At 37.6% G+C, this 15,661-nt stretch overlaps 2 protein-coding genes across 9 annotated transcripts in view; one reads left to right on the top strand and one right to left on the bottom strand.

Moving 5' to 3' along the window:
- The first annotated feature begins 229 nt into the window (after positions 1 to 229).
- On the top strand, positions 230 to 9,431 carry sv2 (synaptic vesicle glycoprotein 2). The gene is made up of 13 exons (XM_038706057.1): positions 230 to 359; positions 1,813 to 1,911; positions 2,186 to 2,347; positions 2,914 to 3,076; positions 3,246 to 3,367; positions 4,252 to 4,415; positions 4,510 to 4,590; positions 4,948 to 5,046; positions 6,460 to 6,548; positions 6,884 to 7,011; positions 7,210 to 7,305; positions 7,740 to 7,899; positions 8,235 to 9,431. The coding sequence occupies exons 1-13, from the start codon at positions 263 to 265 to the stop codon at positions 8,416 to 8,418; spliced, it is 1,644 nt and encodes a 547-aa protein (XP_038561985.1). The 5' UTR covers positions 230 to 262; the 3' UTR covers positions 8,419 to 9,431.
- Positions 9,432 to 10,034: 603 nt separating this feature from the next.
- LOC119893869 (AP-3 complex subunit beta-2) overlaps positions 10,035 to 15,661 on the bottom strand; it is a 53,245-nt gene continuing 47,618 nt past the window's right edge. For 5 of the 8 annotated variants that reach the window (XM_038706245.1, XM_038706243.1, XM_038706244.1 and 2 more), the window contains exons 26-27: positions 14,659 to 14,797; positions 10,035 to 13,177 (exon numbers count right to left, since the gene is read on the bottom strand). In XM_038706245.1, the coding sequence (XP_038562173.1) occupies positions 12,991 to 13,177; positions 14,659 to 14,797 (326 nt within the window). In that variant the 3' untranslated portion in view covers positions 10,035 to 12,990. The remainder of the gene's footprint in view (positions 13,178 to 14,658; positions 14,798 to 15,661) is intronic. The other 3 variants (XM_038706247.1, XM_038706246.1, XM_038706241.1) reach the window with 2 other exon arrangements.

The following is a 15,661-nucleotide window of genomic DNA, read 5'->3' as shown; positions in this document are numbered from 1 at the left end:
TAATAGCTCACCTGAAGACCGCACAACTGAAACCAAACACACCGACTGACTGGAAGAGGGACGTTCAGGAGCTGCAAACCGCCGCTGTGTTTTTACTTCCTGGTCCTCCTTCTTGCTGCTGGCAGGTTAGCTTCAGTGTTAGCTAGCCAGAGAGGCTGTGCAGTCATGAGACTCATGCAGCGGTTGAAACAGTAAAATGGAAAGGGATGAGTAGCTAACTGGACAAACCCACAGCTTACAGCACACATTACAGACTCTGAAGATGTCTCGTCACGTGCATACCGGAGACGAGGAAGCGCGTGAGCCGCTTCTCACCGGTAACGATCACCTGGAGCCACACGAGCTGGACTCAGATGAAGGTAAAAGTTGTTATTACTCCTTCACTTCCTCAAACTAGGTACACAGCGAGCGTTCAGTAGTTCTTAATGCTTATTTAATTGTTATCCTTAATATATAAGGTTTGTTTTGATTTCAAGGACCTCAAGGTAGAGCTGCAAGGATTATCTGGAAACTATTTTTAAATAGATATCACGGGGAAAAAATATTGTTAATTGTAACGATAAATGTCAAATCGTTATTTATTTAAACTTTAAAGGATGATTTTTGCTCCTGAGTGAAAGTTGAAGAAACCAGACGGTTAATTGTGGTTTTAAACTTTTCTTTAGAACATGACAAACGCTTGATGCCAATCAGTGGATCACTTCACAAATCTGAGGTAGAACATTCAAGACAATTATGATAAAATGTTTTTTTAACAAAATTGCATGAGTAATATTAAGTACAATCTTTTTAAAACCTCTTTTCCTCAACAGAATAAATATTTTCCTAGACAAAATGTGTTTATTTGTTCATGATTCAAATGAATTCAATCATTGTTATATTGTTATTGAGGAAAACTGTATTGCAATAATTGTTACGGATTTATTGCCCAGCTCTAGTTTGAGAATTCGAGAAAACTATTAAAATAATCGTTAGTTGCAGCCCTGCCTCAAAGTAGATTTATTTCTGTAATTGCAAATGCAAAATATTTTATCCAGGTACCCACATCTAAAAGTCTTATTTGCAGGCCATCAAGACAAAATCCTCACAAGATTCACATTAAGGTAGTGGTGGAAATAAACTAAGTACATTTACTGTTCTTAAGTAAGACAAACAGGTGAGAAATTAAAATTTTATGCACATACTTCTACTTCACTACGTTTCAAGGGTAATTATTGTACTTTAACTCCACTACATTTATTTGACAGCTATATTTGCTTTACTACAGATTCAGATTATATATAATAATAATAATAATAATAATAATAATAATAATAATAAAAAAATAATATATATATATATATTTCTTCTCAACTTAAAAATTAATATGTTTAGGATTTGGGTTGCTGGTTGGACAAATCAAGACATATGAAGTATAATTGGGAGTTTTCACTAGTTTCTGATGTTTTTAAACAAATAATTGATTATTGAGAAAATAAAATAGTGAAAGATACATCACAATTTCTCCAAGCCCAAATGTCCAAAGCCCGAAGATAATCAGCACCATTATAAGACAAAGAAAACAGCAAATTATCTCAACAAGAGACTTTAATAATTAAATGTTTATCAGAAATGTTTCTGATTTATTTCCTGTCAATTGACTAGTTTATTTAGTAATATGCACAATTTGAGCACATTATAAACTAAAATAATTTTATTAAAGATTTTATAACTAGATTTTGACACAGGATATTTAATATCTTAAATATCCCTTGTAGCTAGAAGCTCTGTTTCACTTGACCCATTTGTGTGTTTTTTTTGCTGTTTTTTTAGGTGAAATCATTTTTGACAAGGCCACAACAAACATCAGACACAATAGTGATGGGAATGCACAGAGAAGATTAACGTACGAGGAAGCAGTAGAGGAAGCAGGTAATGTAAAGTTTGATGGTGTTGTATCATTAGTGCAATAAAATGTAATGTGAAACAAATCAAAAGAAAAGTCAACATATTACTGATGTTTTGTGTTGGGGAAGGGGGGGATTGTAAATCCAGTTTTGTGGATTTATTTATCTCACAGTATCTTTATCTGTATTTGTTCAGCAATATTATTAAAGTTTAATGTTACTTGCTACTTTGAGGTGTCTTTCCATAATGGGAAGGACAGCTAGGATAACCTCTCTCTTTGTTTTGCTTTTGCTCTCAGGTTTTGGTTTGTTCCACTGGCTGCTGTTGGTGGTGTGTGGTTGGGCCAATGCCAGTGATGCCGTGGAGATTCTCTGTGTGTCTTTTCTTCTGCCAACCGCGCGCTGCGATCTGCTGCTGAGCTCTTCGGACATGGGCCTGCTGACTGCCAGCATTTTCCTTGGTGAATCCCAGTCACTAAATAAATCCATTATCATATCTGAGCTGTGGCAGATAATGAAAATGAACCAGCAGTTCTTTTGATAGACGTTTAATTGTTTCAGTAAATTCAGCAAAAATGACAAATATTCTCTTGGTTTCAGCTTCTCAAGTTATAGGTTTTGTTGCTTTTGTCATAAATGACAGTAACCCAAATATCTTTTGAGTTTTGGAATGTTGGTTGGACAAAACAAGCAAATTAAAAACCGCAGTGATGGTGCAGCTTAGATGGGCTAAAACTGGAATTTAAAAATGTTGCCAAATGTCAATAAAACCTTTAAAGGAGCCTGAACTACCCCATGCACTTGATGAATTAACACCAAAATAAAAATAACAAGACTAAGAGTCTATAGCCATGCTAGTCACAGATGTGCTTAGAGCTTAATGCTTAATGATGTTAAGCAGGTATAATGTTTACCACGCTGACCATCTCATGACATTTAAGAAGAGATGCTCAGTGAGAAAGGACAGAACACCATCTTATTAATAAAAAAAAAAAAGTACATTATTGTCTTACTTCCTGTTTTCTAGGAATGATGGTGGGTGGCTACATGTGGGGATACTTGGCTGACCGGAGGGGGCGCCGCAGGGTCTTGGTGGTGTCCCTGACAGTCAACGGGCTGTTTGGAGGTCTAGCCAGCGTGGCTCCGTGGTTCTGGCTCTTCCTGCTGCTGCGGTTCATCAGCGGCATCGGGTGAGCACATGATTAGCATGTTTTTTAATTTAGATGTTGTCATTTAGCTGCACACTGAGCTACTCATAGTTCCCTCATTAGGCCTCCAAAATGAGTCGTTTTTTAAGAACTTGTAAGTAAACAATCACGGACAGCTCCAGAGTAAAAGCTGTTTTCTTCCCCTCTGCAGGGTCGGCGGGTCTATTCCTGTTATCTTCTCCTACTTCTCAGAGTTTATGCCCCGTCTCAGGAGAGGTGCAATGATCAGCGCTCTGGCAACCTTCTGGATGGCAGGAAACATCGTGGCTGCAGGTGGGAAGATGCATGACTCCCATAAATGAAGCAACATCAGCGTTGCAGGATAAAAACAATGATTTTATAAAAGTGCTGCCACCATTGGTGTTATGAAAAACCTCAGTCACATGCTGACCTGTCAGTAGTCATGGAGAACATCAAGGGGTTAACAAATCATGAGGAGTCATTCTGAAGTTTTATGCTAGCCTCTTTTCCATTAGCCTCAATTAGGCAATGTACGTTCCATTTTTTAATAGAAAGGCTTGTGTCATTGATTGTTCTAAAAAGCTGAAGCATGCTACTGGGGTTTCTGTCCATATTCTGTTACTGTACTGGCTCGCCACAATTTTATCATTTATCATTTTGACCAAGATAAAACAACATTTATTTTTCCAAAGCTTAATTGTTCTGAAAAGCAAAAAATGCCCCACAAAAAAAACCTTTGCAGACATTTTCCTTTTTTTATTCTTATCTTTATTTAAATGACATTTTGTCTGTATTTGATAGTGACTATAGAGATACAGACAAGATGTACAGGGAGAGATAGGGGTGTGAAATTCCACAGATGTCCCAGGACAGAATTGAGATGGGGACAGACATTGTAGTTATATGGTATAAGTCTTTTCCACTAGGTCTGTTCATTTTTTTTATTATTATTTGTCCCAACAAACACATCTAGAAATTGTTCGGTGTCTTTCTCAGTTTAGAGTTGTAGTAAATAATAATCATCTGATGGCAGAAACCCCAGGATCGATCTTCAATCTATTTGTTCTTGCTGTAATGATTTTGATACATCCTTCAAACACAAAGATTTAGAGAGAGCATCAAAATAAACTAAAAACACTGGATTCTGAAATGATGTGTTTAATAGTGAGTGACTCTCTGTGTGTTTCTGTCTGCAGGTCTGGCCTGGTTGGTGATTCCAAGAACCTGGGCACGCTTTTCTCTGGGATCACTAGACTTCCAGAGCTGGAGACTGTTTGTGGTCCTGTGCTCTGTTCCCAGCCTCACCTCAGCCCTCCTCTTTAGGCTGCTCATGCCCGAAAGCCCCAAGTTCCTCATGGAGGTATTTTAAAGGCCAGATCAATTCTTGTTTTTGCAGGCTGCTTTTTCTGCTGAGCTGCCTTTTGACATTTTTTTTTGTGCCCTGTGTTTGCCAGGCTGCCCGGGAGAAGGAGGCGATTCATGTCTTCAAAGCGATGTTTGAGCTGAACATGTGGGGAAAAGGAAAGGATTTCCCGGTATGAACTAAATCATGTTTCTTTATGCCTCTACGATTCATTATTGTAGTTTTGGATACAAATGTGATGTGTTTAGCTTAATTAGACGGTGATAAAAATGTACTTGTAAAGTAAAATATACAGATTTAGCATAAAACAGAGATGTAAATGACAGACAAAACAAATTATATGAACTGCAAATAGATCGCTACGGACTTGGAAATGAAGAAATGGTGCAAAAGGTGAAAGCAAAAGAGAAGGGATATTTGTAACAAAGGTTTCTATTATTTTTATGTGGTTTATTCAAGTTCTATTAACACTTCCTTCCTTCATTCTACAGTATAATAAGCGTAATGACTCCTATCTCCTCCTATGAAGGAATTTGGTTTACGCACTAGCTCCAAGCAAAGAGGGGAATCAGAGGAGACCAGAACTCAGGGTTCACGTGGAGAGACACTTGGCTGTATTTTGAAAAAGGTAATGTCACCAACCCAAACAAAGACATTACTGGACTTACACAGAGATGATTTAGAGGACGTCCGAGTCAGAGGACAGCTGCAGAAATGTGTAGATGCACATATTTCTAACTCTGCTGTATATATTGATGTGAGATTCTTGTCTTCTCCATCTCCATAGACTCAAAGGGTCCATCACGTTCAATATGTGTCCCTGTGGTACCTGAAGTAGCATAGATGGATTCACCTGCTTTGGGGCCCCAGGGCAAAACTTCATCCCCAGTCCTTCCCCTCCCTATTTAGTGCGTACAGTTTCTCAGTGCTGTATTTCTACCATAGGGCTTCAACTAACTATTATTTGCATTGTCGATAAATCTTATCTTCAGATTATTTTCTTAATTAATCAATTAATTGTTTCTTTTTTCTTCTGTTAAATGTCAGTAAACTTTAAAATATTTAACATATTTTTATTTCAAATTCAAGTCTTAAAATGCCCTGTTTTGTTCTAACAGCAATCCAAAACTCATTTTCAGTTCACTATCGCCACATTTGAGAAGCTGGAAAAATATCAGAAAGGCTGCTGATTATTTTCTATCGACTGAGTAATTGATTAATCTTTACTAGGTTTTGCGTGATTATTTGACAACACGATAATTTAGGAATATACAACAAAACTGAAATAATTAAGGTCTTAGAACTGACGTGGAGACCGTCCTTAAGACAGAGCTTTAAGATTAAGTAATAAGGTAGGACCCGCCTAAAGGCCTTTATAGTGTCAGTCAGAGTTTGAGTCACGTGGGAGCCAGTGGGAGCTTAGCTCCCATAAGGATGGTCTGAGCTCCCATGGAAGCAGTAAAATCATGCATCTGTGGGGGTCTCTAATTCATTTATCAAGTTATTATTTTGATGTATTTTTCATTGTGATTAGTACATACTATTATTTACATTAAACAAGATAAACAAACTTAAATGAACACTAGGAAAGTGTGGTCATGAACTACGGTGCGCATCGTATGACTGACAGGATGGCGGCACTTCTCCACCATCAGCCACTATCGTGCGCACAGTTTTGACAGGTAACGTTGGGTAGTATATTAGAGGCCCCCACGAGGCTTAGATTATAACTCAAACCCTGGTGTCAGTTATTCTGCATTTTCCCAAACATATTTTAAATAAAAGGGGCCCTGGAGATCTTTGGCCTGTGGCAGTTTCCCACTTTGCCCAGTTGGTAATCCAGCCTTGTGAAGTACTCCATTAAAATATATATATATATATATATATATATATATATATATATATATATATATATAAAGAAAATAAATTAATTCTTATTTATTCCTTGTAATAACAATATTCTCTTTCTTATTACTGATTTATTCTTTCCTTTTCTAAATGCCAGTGTAATTATAAATAATTTCCTTTTTTTGACTTGCAGGCCTTGGTGCCCATTAAACAAATGTTTAACGGTCAGCTCAAATCCAGGAGCATCGTGCTGCTCATTGTCTTCTACTGCATTTCATTTGGGTAAGAAATCCCATCTTCCTGTCTGCACACATTATATTTCTGTTCAGGGCTTGTCTTTATCATGTGTGTTTTAACACTGCTGATGTGATAAATCCACAGCAGGCAGCAGATAACCGTTTGAAATAGTTTATCTTCAACAGCCAGAAATCCTGTTACTTAACTGCAAAAACTGCTCAAAAAGATGTTCATCTTTACCATCTGGTCTGTAAGGCTTCATACCAACCTGCTGCTGTTTCGGTGTAGAATTTAGGCATGTAGTTTTACAATAAAACTTACTTTATTGTGATCCAAATACTTAAATATCTTTTTGTGTGTGTATATGTGTGTGTGTGTAGTTATTATGGGCTGTGGATGTGGTTCCCGGAGCTGTTTGAGAGAATTGAGGACGGTGGCTCGCCATGTGCCAACGTGTCCCTCCTGTCTCCACTCCCCAACCAAAGCTGCTACCCAGTCAAAACAGCAGGTGATACATTGGTTTAAATTGAGCTTTACTTTTATTTTACCTATAAGGAGTACCAAATTATGTTCTTCTTCCCAGCAGAATTACTGACCTCTAAAATAAAGCATTACTGATTGTTTCCTACCCTACTGAATGCTGGGATAGGCTCCAACGCCATGCTGTCCTCACTTAACCTTCCTGTATCTGTTCCTCGCCTGACAGTGTATATGGAGGGCTTCGTCATTGCTGCCTCCAACTTACCTGGAAACATCTTCACCATTCTTATGATGGACAGCACGGGAGGAAAGGCACTTCTGTGTGAGTCATATAGAATGGTATCTCAGTGTAATTTAGGAGATGTCTTGTTGTTAGACTCAAGTCTTCCTCCTCAAACACAATTGAAGCTGGGATTCTTTACAACAAATAATTACTTTTAATAGTTTGTAAAAATATTTTATCAAGGTTTAAGCACTGCTTTACCACACTGTGCATCAGTCTTGATTACTTATACCTATAAACAGCTTTTTGTTCTTATGTTCAGTCATACCAAAGGTTCTCCTTGTCACGGCTTGCTTTCGCTGGGTTACCTCCACACCTGTAATTAAAAGAATATGAAATAATCTGTGACCTTGAGATACCACAAGGTAGTGCTGCTAAGAAACGTCCATCCACAAAACCAGCCAGTTTCACACCTTGAAACCTTGAATAATGCCTGAACCTAAATCTCTTCACCACCTTTTTTTTGTCTCCAGCTTGCAGCCTGCTGGTGTCCAGTCTGAGCGTCATGCTCATCTATTTGGTCAAGACCAAAGCCCAAAGCCTGGCCCTCTCCTGTGTCTTCAGCGGCGTGTCAGTGATCTCCTGGAACGCCTTGGATGTGGTGGGGACAGAGCTCTACCCGACCCATATACGGTACCTTCTCTTAAAACTCAACTCATGTTCAGCAGAGTCCAAAAAAGTGGCTTACACATGCCGGTTTAGATTTGTCAATGTGGTTGTTAAATTTTCCAAAATTTTGTCTTTGATCTAATATGATGATTCCTTTTTATTTATTTTTATGTAGTTCATGTTGCAAATTTAGTAGAAGTTATGTCAGCAGATAAATCGGCAGGATTCTTCACCGTTTTGAGGAAGTTGTGTGTTTTTTGCTCTTTTTTTATTGACTTAATTAGCTCTGTTTTTTAGTAAATAGGCCCAAAGCTGCTCACATGTGGTGTTCCTGTTCTTCTTCTTTTGTTTTTTTTCAGGTCCTCTGCTCTAGGTTTCTTCACAGGAGTGGCCCGAGTGGCAGCGATCACGGGTAACGTGGTCTTTGGAAACTTGGTGGACACAAACTGTGCCGTACCAATCCTGCTGGTGTCAGCTCTGCTGCTGACTGGAGGACTGGTGTCTCTCCTGCTTCCGCAAACCAGGCAGACTGAGCTCACCTGATGGCTCAGACTCTAAATAACATTCATTTAAATTAATACATGATTAGCAGTCATCCTTATGAAAGGAGACTGGAGGCTGCTTTTATATCCCCTTTCTGCTCCTAGGGGATTTTGGAATCCTGTGCCTTGTCATCTCTCTGTGCCTTTTATGGTGCCTCATTTAAAATACCAACAAGAGAAATTGTGAAAAGACAGTGGGCTCTCACCACTTTCCAGGAATTATTATTCAGGAAAGTGAGTAAGACGAAAGAGAAATGTGTACATATATACTACAGTGTATATATTGTGAGCTTGTGAGGATTAAAATCCTTACCAGAAGTGAATCAAACTACAAACTGAGGACACCTTTAAAAAGTTTGCCAGTCTCCAAACTCTACAAAAATCTTATCTTATAATTAAAAAAAAAAGTAGTAATGAACACGATGTTGAGTTTCTGGAGTATAATTAGTGATTGGATTAGGGGCTGACTCATTTTTAAAAATGTTCTTGTTTATGTCACCTTTAACTGAAAAAGATCTCGAAGGATGTTTCAGGCTTTTACGTGGCGTGTCTGATTATCTCGTTGCTCAAGAGTTTTGTGTGTGCCATTAGTTAAAGATAGGGCAAAAGTCAGTTTTAGTTTGTAATTTACACAACCCTTACAGTTGTGATTGTTTTTCAGGCCCACAGATCTGCACAGCCATTGCAATATATTAGCAAATGTCTGTTCTCAAAATAAAATAAAAATCACAAGTGTACTTTAAACGCCAAACCATGTGTACATCTATGCAACTGAAAATTATTTTCACTGCAAAAGTGAGTCATTGTGTACCAAATCTGTAATTTTCTTGCTCAAACCGGACAACACCACTTTAGCGCTCCTGTGGGAGACAAGAGATTGCTGGTCACACCTTTACATCAGCCTGAGTGACCACATTGCTGATGGGCTCATATTCCCATCAGTGATTCTGTTTTCAAGTTTCAAAATACTTTGTGAAGCAATTTATTTAAAATAAACTACTTGTGTTCATCTCAGCTGTGTGTGTGTTGTGTAATATTACCTACGCTCTCATACAACTCAGGGTTCCTTACTTAAGTAAAAGTAATGTACTCAAAAACCTACTTAAGTAAAAGTAGAAAAGTATTGTCAGCTAAATGTGGTAAAAGTAAGAGTAAAAGTACTTATTCTGCAGTAAAGTGTCCCTTGTGACTGATATGACATTAGATTGTGAATGTGTGGCCTGCATTATACAGTTATAGCTGCAAAATTGTAGAGTAAAAAGTACATTATTTCCCTCTGAACTGTAGTTAAATAAAGTAGCATAAAATAGAATTACTATTACTAAGTACAAGTACCTCAAATTTGTACTTAAGTACAAAGTTGACATTTTCAATGAATCAACAGTATGCTACAAAGACGCCACAGTTGCGGTAGAAACGCTAGAACAGAACAGATGGATGTGTTACAGCAGGCTGGTTTACAACTTCCTTTTTCTCTTGCCATTACTCAAACTGTCAGCATTATCAGCTCAACATGTTTATTGTTCCTTCAGTAATTACAACTGACTATTTGGGATTAAGCAGTGCTGCAGTCCAGTGTTTTTCCGTTGTTTGGCAGGCCATAAGACAGAAGACACATGACAATGTAGCTGTATGTTTTATTTGTAGAATAAATAAACTTGTAATACTTCAGGACCACATTTCACAACCACACACAGTATGATAAACCATACTTTTGGATATTTGAAAGCCGGTGCAGATAGAACAAATTACCAGACATGAACTGTTTCATCGAAAAACAGTCTCCTTTTCAGTATATTTTTACATTAAAAGTAGGATTTCTTACTCTACATTCTTCATCGTGAAGTGACTGGAAATTTCAGGTGTGAGTGGTTAAACAATGCAACAGGTACAAAAAGGCCAAAATAAAACCGTCCACTGCTGCTGCTCAGTTCTCCCCAAGGAGGGCTAAAGTTTGACTATAATGTACTCCTTTGGTAAAACACAGTTGTTCCGTCTTCCAACAGTAAAGAAACATTAAATAAATACACAGATAATATGTTAAAGTTAAGAAACGTGCAGCCACTCAACACACGAGGGTCCATAAGAAAAGAGAAGCCACATGACCTTAAATCAAAATATAGTAAAAAGGCATGAAAACAGTGTTGCCTGACAAATGAGAGGAAACACTCAACTTGAAAATGTTTTAACATTACCATAAGCATTCACTTATAATCTATAGGTATTATAATGTATTCTCTTAGCCTAGATGCTACCTTTACATTGACTTAAATGGAAAAATTTAAGTCAGTATCAGCTATGTTTACAGGAGGTGTTAAGGGAAGGCTTTGGCTATATTTTAATCCTAAATTAATGATTTAACATTTTAGGAAAATATGCTTCTTCACTGTCTTGGCAAAAATTTGATAAGAAGATCGATATCACTCTTCTGACACAAAAACTAGCTATTATAAGCTAACCACTTCCTGACGCTAGCTTACGGTAGAGACATTTACATTTATTCATTTAGCTGATGCTTTTATCCAAAGTGACTTACAATTGCTATACATGTCAGAGGTCACATGCCTCTGGAGCGACTAGGGGTGTCTTGCTCAGACACTGGTGGGATTCTCACAGTCTCCCACACCAAAGTCAATCTATGCGCCATCACCACCCCACATGACATGAGGGCAGGTATCGACCTGTTCATCTAATTTTTGGCAAGAAAGAAAATTATGTAATATCCCAAATAACTGCTCCTTTAAACATCCACTAAAATGTTGTTCTCTGTAGATTTGTTTAAGATTTTTCTACAATCCGCAATTCTGCTGTCAATAACAATTGCATCAGAAATTGGTTTGTTAGGCAAATGTATGAATCTACAAATAAATAAGACAGGCAAATCATGTTTTAACCAAGGTAGCTTATATCAGTCATCAAAGAGAATGGGAGTGGACTGATGGTAATAATGTGCTTCATGATGATTTCAAGTCACGTGTCATTTTGAGCCATTTTGAAAAACAACCAGTTAATGTTTGCCGGGTCAATGTTCAGCGCCATCATCAAACACACTCACACACACCCACACTTTACTTATAGTAGTACTGTATTACATGTTGCAATACATACAATAACATTTATACATCCAAACATGACAGCTAGGCAAATGCTAAAACCGCAGAATTTGAGTTTTATGATCTTATATTTCATTATTCCCAGGAGTGTTAAGTTATTGATTAACAACTTTTATTGTGCCAAAATGGAATGAGTTATAGGTAGTTGTTGTCTCAGTCGAGCCTTCATGCTACATTCAAGTAAAAACAAATGTCAAATAACTGGATGAGAATTGATTACACATTACAGTTTGTGTTTTTGTGGTGACGTGCTTTTTGGAGGAGTTTATGCCTTCAGTATATAATCTATTACTTATATTATCTACATCTTAAAACAGTCTGATAGCTAATATAGCAAGCTAAGAATTTTAATTGGTGTGACAGATTTGTGCATCCACTTGTCAAAGAATAACAATTACTCACAATTACGCACCTTATTTCTAAATAATTTTAACAAAACTGCATTTTATGGGTAAAAGTGGATATTTTATTTTCTCAGATTATGGGGATAGAAAGACCTCCTTGTGTTTAGACAGAAACATTTTCAACATTTCACTAACTGTGATTTCGAAACTGCATCTCATGGCCTTCCTCAGCAGGTGGAGTATGTATGTATGGTCATGTCATGACAACCGTTCAGACTTATCAGATCTTCTTACTGTTCCCAGAGTCAAAGCTAAAAAGTCTTTACAGTTTTTATGCACCACATTATCTGGAATAAACTTGAGGTTCATTCCAACTCTCAGTTCTTTGACTTCAAGGTATAAAACTTAAAATAACATAAAAATGTAGGACTTTTCATATGTATCATAGATCACATTGTAGCACACTGTGGCTTATTTTTATCTTCTATATCATTTTATGCTGTTTAAATCCTATTTATGTGTCTTTTTATATTGTCTCATGATTCTTTATTATCTTGTATTAATACCTTTTTATGTCTTATGACGAAAGGTGCTTCATTTCAGTCTCAGTCCATGACAAGCAAGTGAACTCCAGCTGCTGAGAAAGGCCACAAGATGTGTTTGAAAGCTGCAAAAACATTAAGTGGACCTTGTGAAAACAAAATTCAAGGTTTTTAACTCTTAAAACATTTTTTTTTGTCAACTAAAGAAATTGGAGTCAATGAAATTCCTTGCTCCTCAAGGAAGGAAAATCTGTTGCAAAATAAGTGTTTTTGAACAATGGCATATAAGAAACTTTAGAAAGGGGGAAAGGGATTTAATATCAGGTCCGACCATCAGTCATGTCTGATTGTCAAAAATATCACGCACAGTACAGCTGTGGCATTCACGGAATATAGGAATAATTTCTAAAAGTAGAGGGCTCTTGAATAAAACAACAAACTGGAATAAAACATTCTGGAAACTTCCTCACTGCTTACAGGAGAACGGAGGAGATGCTACACGTGTGATGAGTCTCGGACGATATGTGAGAGGCGCGTTGGAGTGAGGGGGCATAAGGTCGAGCGCAGGCAGGCGTCACTGTGTCAAAGCTAGGAGGATGTCCTTCACCAGCATGGTGCCGATCACCATTTTCTCACAGTTGACCGTCAGCTGGGCGGCTCCTTCCTCTTTGGTCGCCACAGTGACCAGCACCAAGCTGCCGCTGGTCACTGTCCTGCCTGCGAACCTGTGGACAGGATGAGGAGGAGGAGGAACAGGAGGACTGAGGTCAAGGCAGCAAAGATCAGAAAGTAAAGTTGAAGCCACAGAATAAAGGAGGGAAGCACGTGGGTTAATCAGCAGGTTCAAATAAAAAAACAACATAACGAACAGTCTGACACGTTTATGAACAGTTATGCACAATAATGACCTAACACCAGTCTTTTAAACATCTACATGTGATGCTGTAAGTAAGTGTCTTTGATTTAGACAACAAAAACATTTGTCACAATTTTTTTACTGGCACTAAGAATAAACTGAAATTACTAAAATATATTTAAACTGTGTTCTAGTGTTAAAATCAGCTCACCATAAACTTAATGAATCACACAATCAATAAAGATCACAATTTATAACTGTTGAAGGAAAAACCTGCTTTGACAATGGAGGAAAGAATAATGCATCTTGAAATAGAGGTGGGAAATCTTGACAAGATTAATACTGTGATAACTAGTTAAACATCTTGATTCAGGTGCATCAAAATATTTACTAAAATATTTATTATCATTTGGTGAAATGTTGAAATCAAATAAGTGCATCTTCTCAAGTATTCTATTCAGATCTCTGGATTGTGAAGATGTTTGCAGAAGTTTTTGTTGCCTTGTGAACATTAATACTTCACTATCACTCAGTTCTGCAGACAAATTGTTCTCCTGTGTTAAAAATATGTGTTGTTTGATGTTAATTGGCCAAATGGGAGCGCTATAATGACATTATGTCATATGACATAATGATAGATGCACTACAAAGGGGGCTGATGAGAAACTATTTGTTTCTTCTGTGTATGCAAATACCCAGGGAAATGACAATAAAGTCTATCTATCTATCATTATAGTGCAAATGTTAAGACACAGCTGGTCAATTTGTAGCAAAACAAGGAGAGATGATACTGTACATCTTGCTGTGTTTTGCATGACCACTGCAGTGATTAGCCAGATGGGGGCACTGTAAGGTCAAATTGTTTGAAATGCCTAAACTGACTGAAACAACTTTCACTTGTTAGCCTTATGAAGGCGCTGCACTAAAGGGTTGGTTCATCAAACTAGAAAATGTTCTCAGTGGCCTCTGCTGGTATTTAGACACTCTGAACTAAATAAACGGTGTCTCAGAACATGTTTCTGCAGTTCAGGATTTGCTTGACATGTTTCTCTTTCCGTCTAACAAGTATTTTGGGGTAATCACATGAAATAAACTTGAGAGGCAACATTAGTCATGTCTTTACTTGCTTTTTATTTTTTTATTTGAGTGAACCAACCTTTTAAAGCTGCTGAAGCCACAGACCTTGTGCCAGTTTGTGTGTTTTATGCTACTCCACCACAGAGATGGACATATGAACAATTCATTGATTAAAATACATTATACATACTTGCTTTACTGAAATTTTAACATGAAAGGTGTAACAATACACAGGATTTCACACACAACTGCTACTTAAAGCGATGATGCATGTTTTTGTCACTTTCTATTATCTTTCTTTCTGCTCACCTGCACTCTTTATCTGAACCACAGGGGACTCTGCTGAGGTTGGCGGCAGTGGTCACCCTCTGGACAATGGCGTGTTCGTTCCGACACTTTACGTCCAGAGTTAGCTTCTCCGTGATCTCGTTCATACCCATCAGCTGACCTGTGGAGGAGTGAGCAGAGCACTGGTCAAATGGAAAGCTCTAAGTTAAAGCAGTTATTAACTAATACAACAATACATAACAGGGTGCTGCTTGTACAGTATCAGAGTGGGGACTCAATACAGTGCTTGTAAATAATAAGTACAATAAAATCTATTTTTCAGGATATCTACCAGCTACAGGCATATACAGCATAATGTACAGACACTGTATATATGGTTAACACAAAAGTGATTTATACACAAGCATCTCCTGCAGCCTTTAAGGAGATGGATGTAATACTCAATACATCAAAAAAATGACAAAATGCTAACTTAAACTGGAATGCACTGATGCTTCCCACTGAACACAGTAGAGGAGTGGCTCAGTTTTCTTGGTCAATTTAAAGCACTAAAGAGGCAAATTTGTGCACTAGAAGCCGAGGGGGAGTTTTCAATGTAGTTTCAAAGTAAGACATTTTGCACCAAAGCAATTTTCTCTTCTTGATTATGCAGATTTTGCAGGTCCAAAACATCAAGAAGGTCAGGTCAAAAAACATCAAGAAGTCAGGTTGAAATACCTAGTTTTTCACAGTGTGATTACATATACAGTGATGTTTCAACAGCATTTGAATGTGTCAAAACCCCAGCTTGTTTATTCTGTTTTTCCACGTTACATTCTATCTCTCCTGCCACTCCCTCCTGCCCTGTAGTAACCCTCCTTTTCACGAGTAAATGTGAAATTCTACATAATCTGCTTATCTGTGAGCCGTGCATCTTGGTTCAAACCCGCTTATTTACTGAGCTTTCACAGAATGACTATTTCACTGTTAATCAAGTCCTAACTAGTGCTGAAAAATTTGGTCACTTGACCGAAAAATTAAACAA

Source organism: Micropterus salmoides, unplaced genomic scaffold (genome assembly GCF_014851395.1).
Source record: "Micropterus salmoides isolate LMB-PRFRI ecotype aquatic unplaced genomic scaffold, ASM1485139v1 Ms_hic_scaffold_8, whole genome shotgun sequence".
Taxonomy (NCBI): domain Eukaryota; kingdom Metazoa; phylum Chordata; class Actinopteri; order Centrarchiformes; family Centrarchidae; genus Micropterus; species Micropterus salmoides.
Note: the sequence above shows the minus strand (reverse complement) of the source record. Positions and strands in the feature narration are given on the sequence as shown.

Bases quoted from the DNA above. Each gene is read 5' to 3' on its own strand.
- sv2 (XM_038706057.1), top strand. From the start codon at position 263: ATGTCTCGTCACGTGCATACCGGAGACGAGGAAGCGCGTGAGCCGCTT. The intron at 4,416-4,509 runs GTATTTTAAAGG...TGTGTTTGCCAG, and splicing joins GCCCCAAGTTCCTCATGGAG to GCTGCCCGGGAGAAGGAGGC. The intron at 7,012-7,209 runs GTGATACATTGG...CTCGCCTGACAG, and splicing joins CTACCCAGTCAAAACAGCAG to TGTATATGGAGGGCTTCGTC.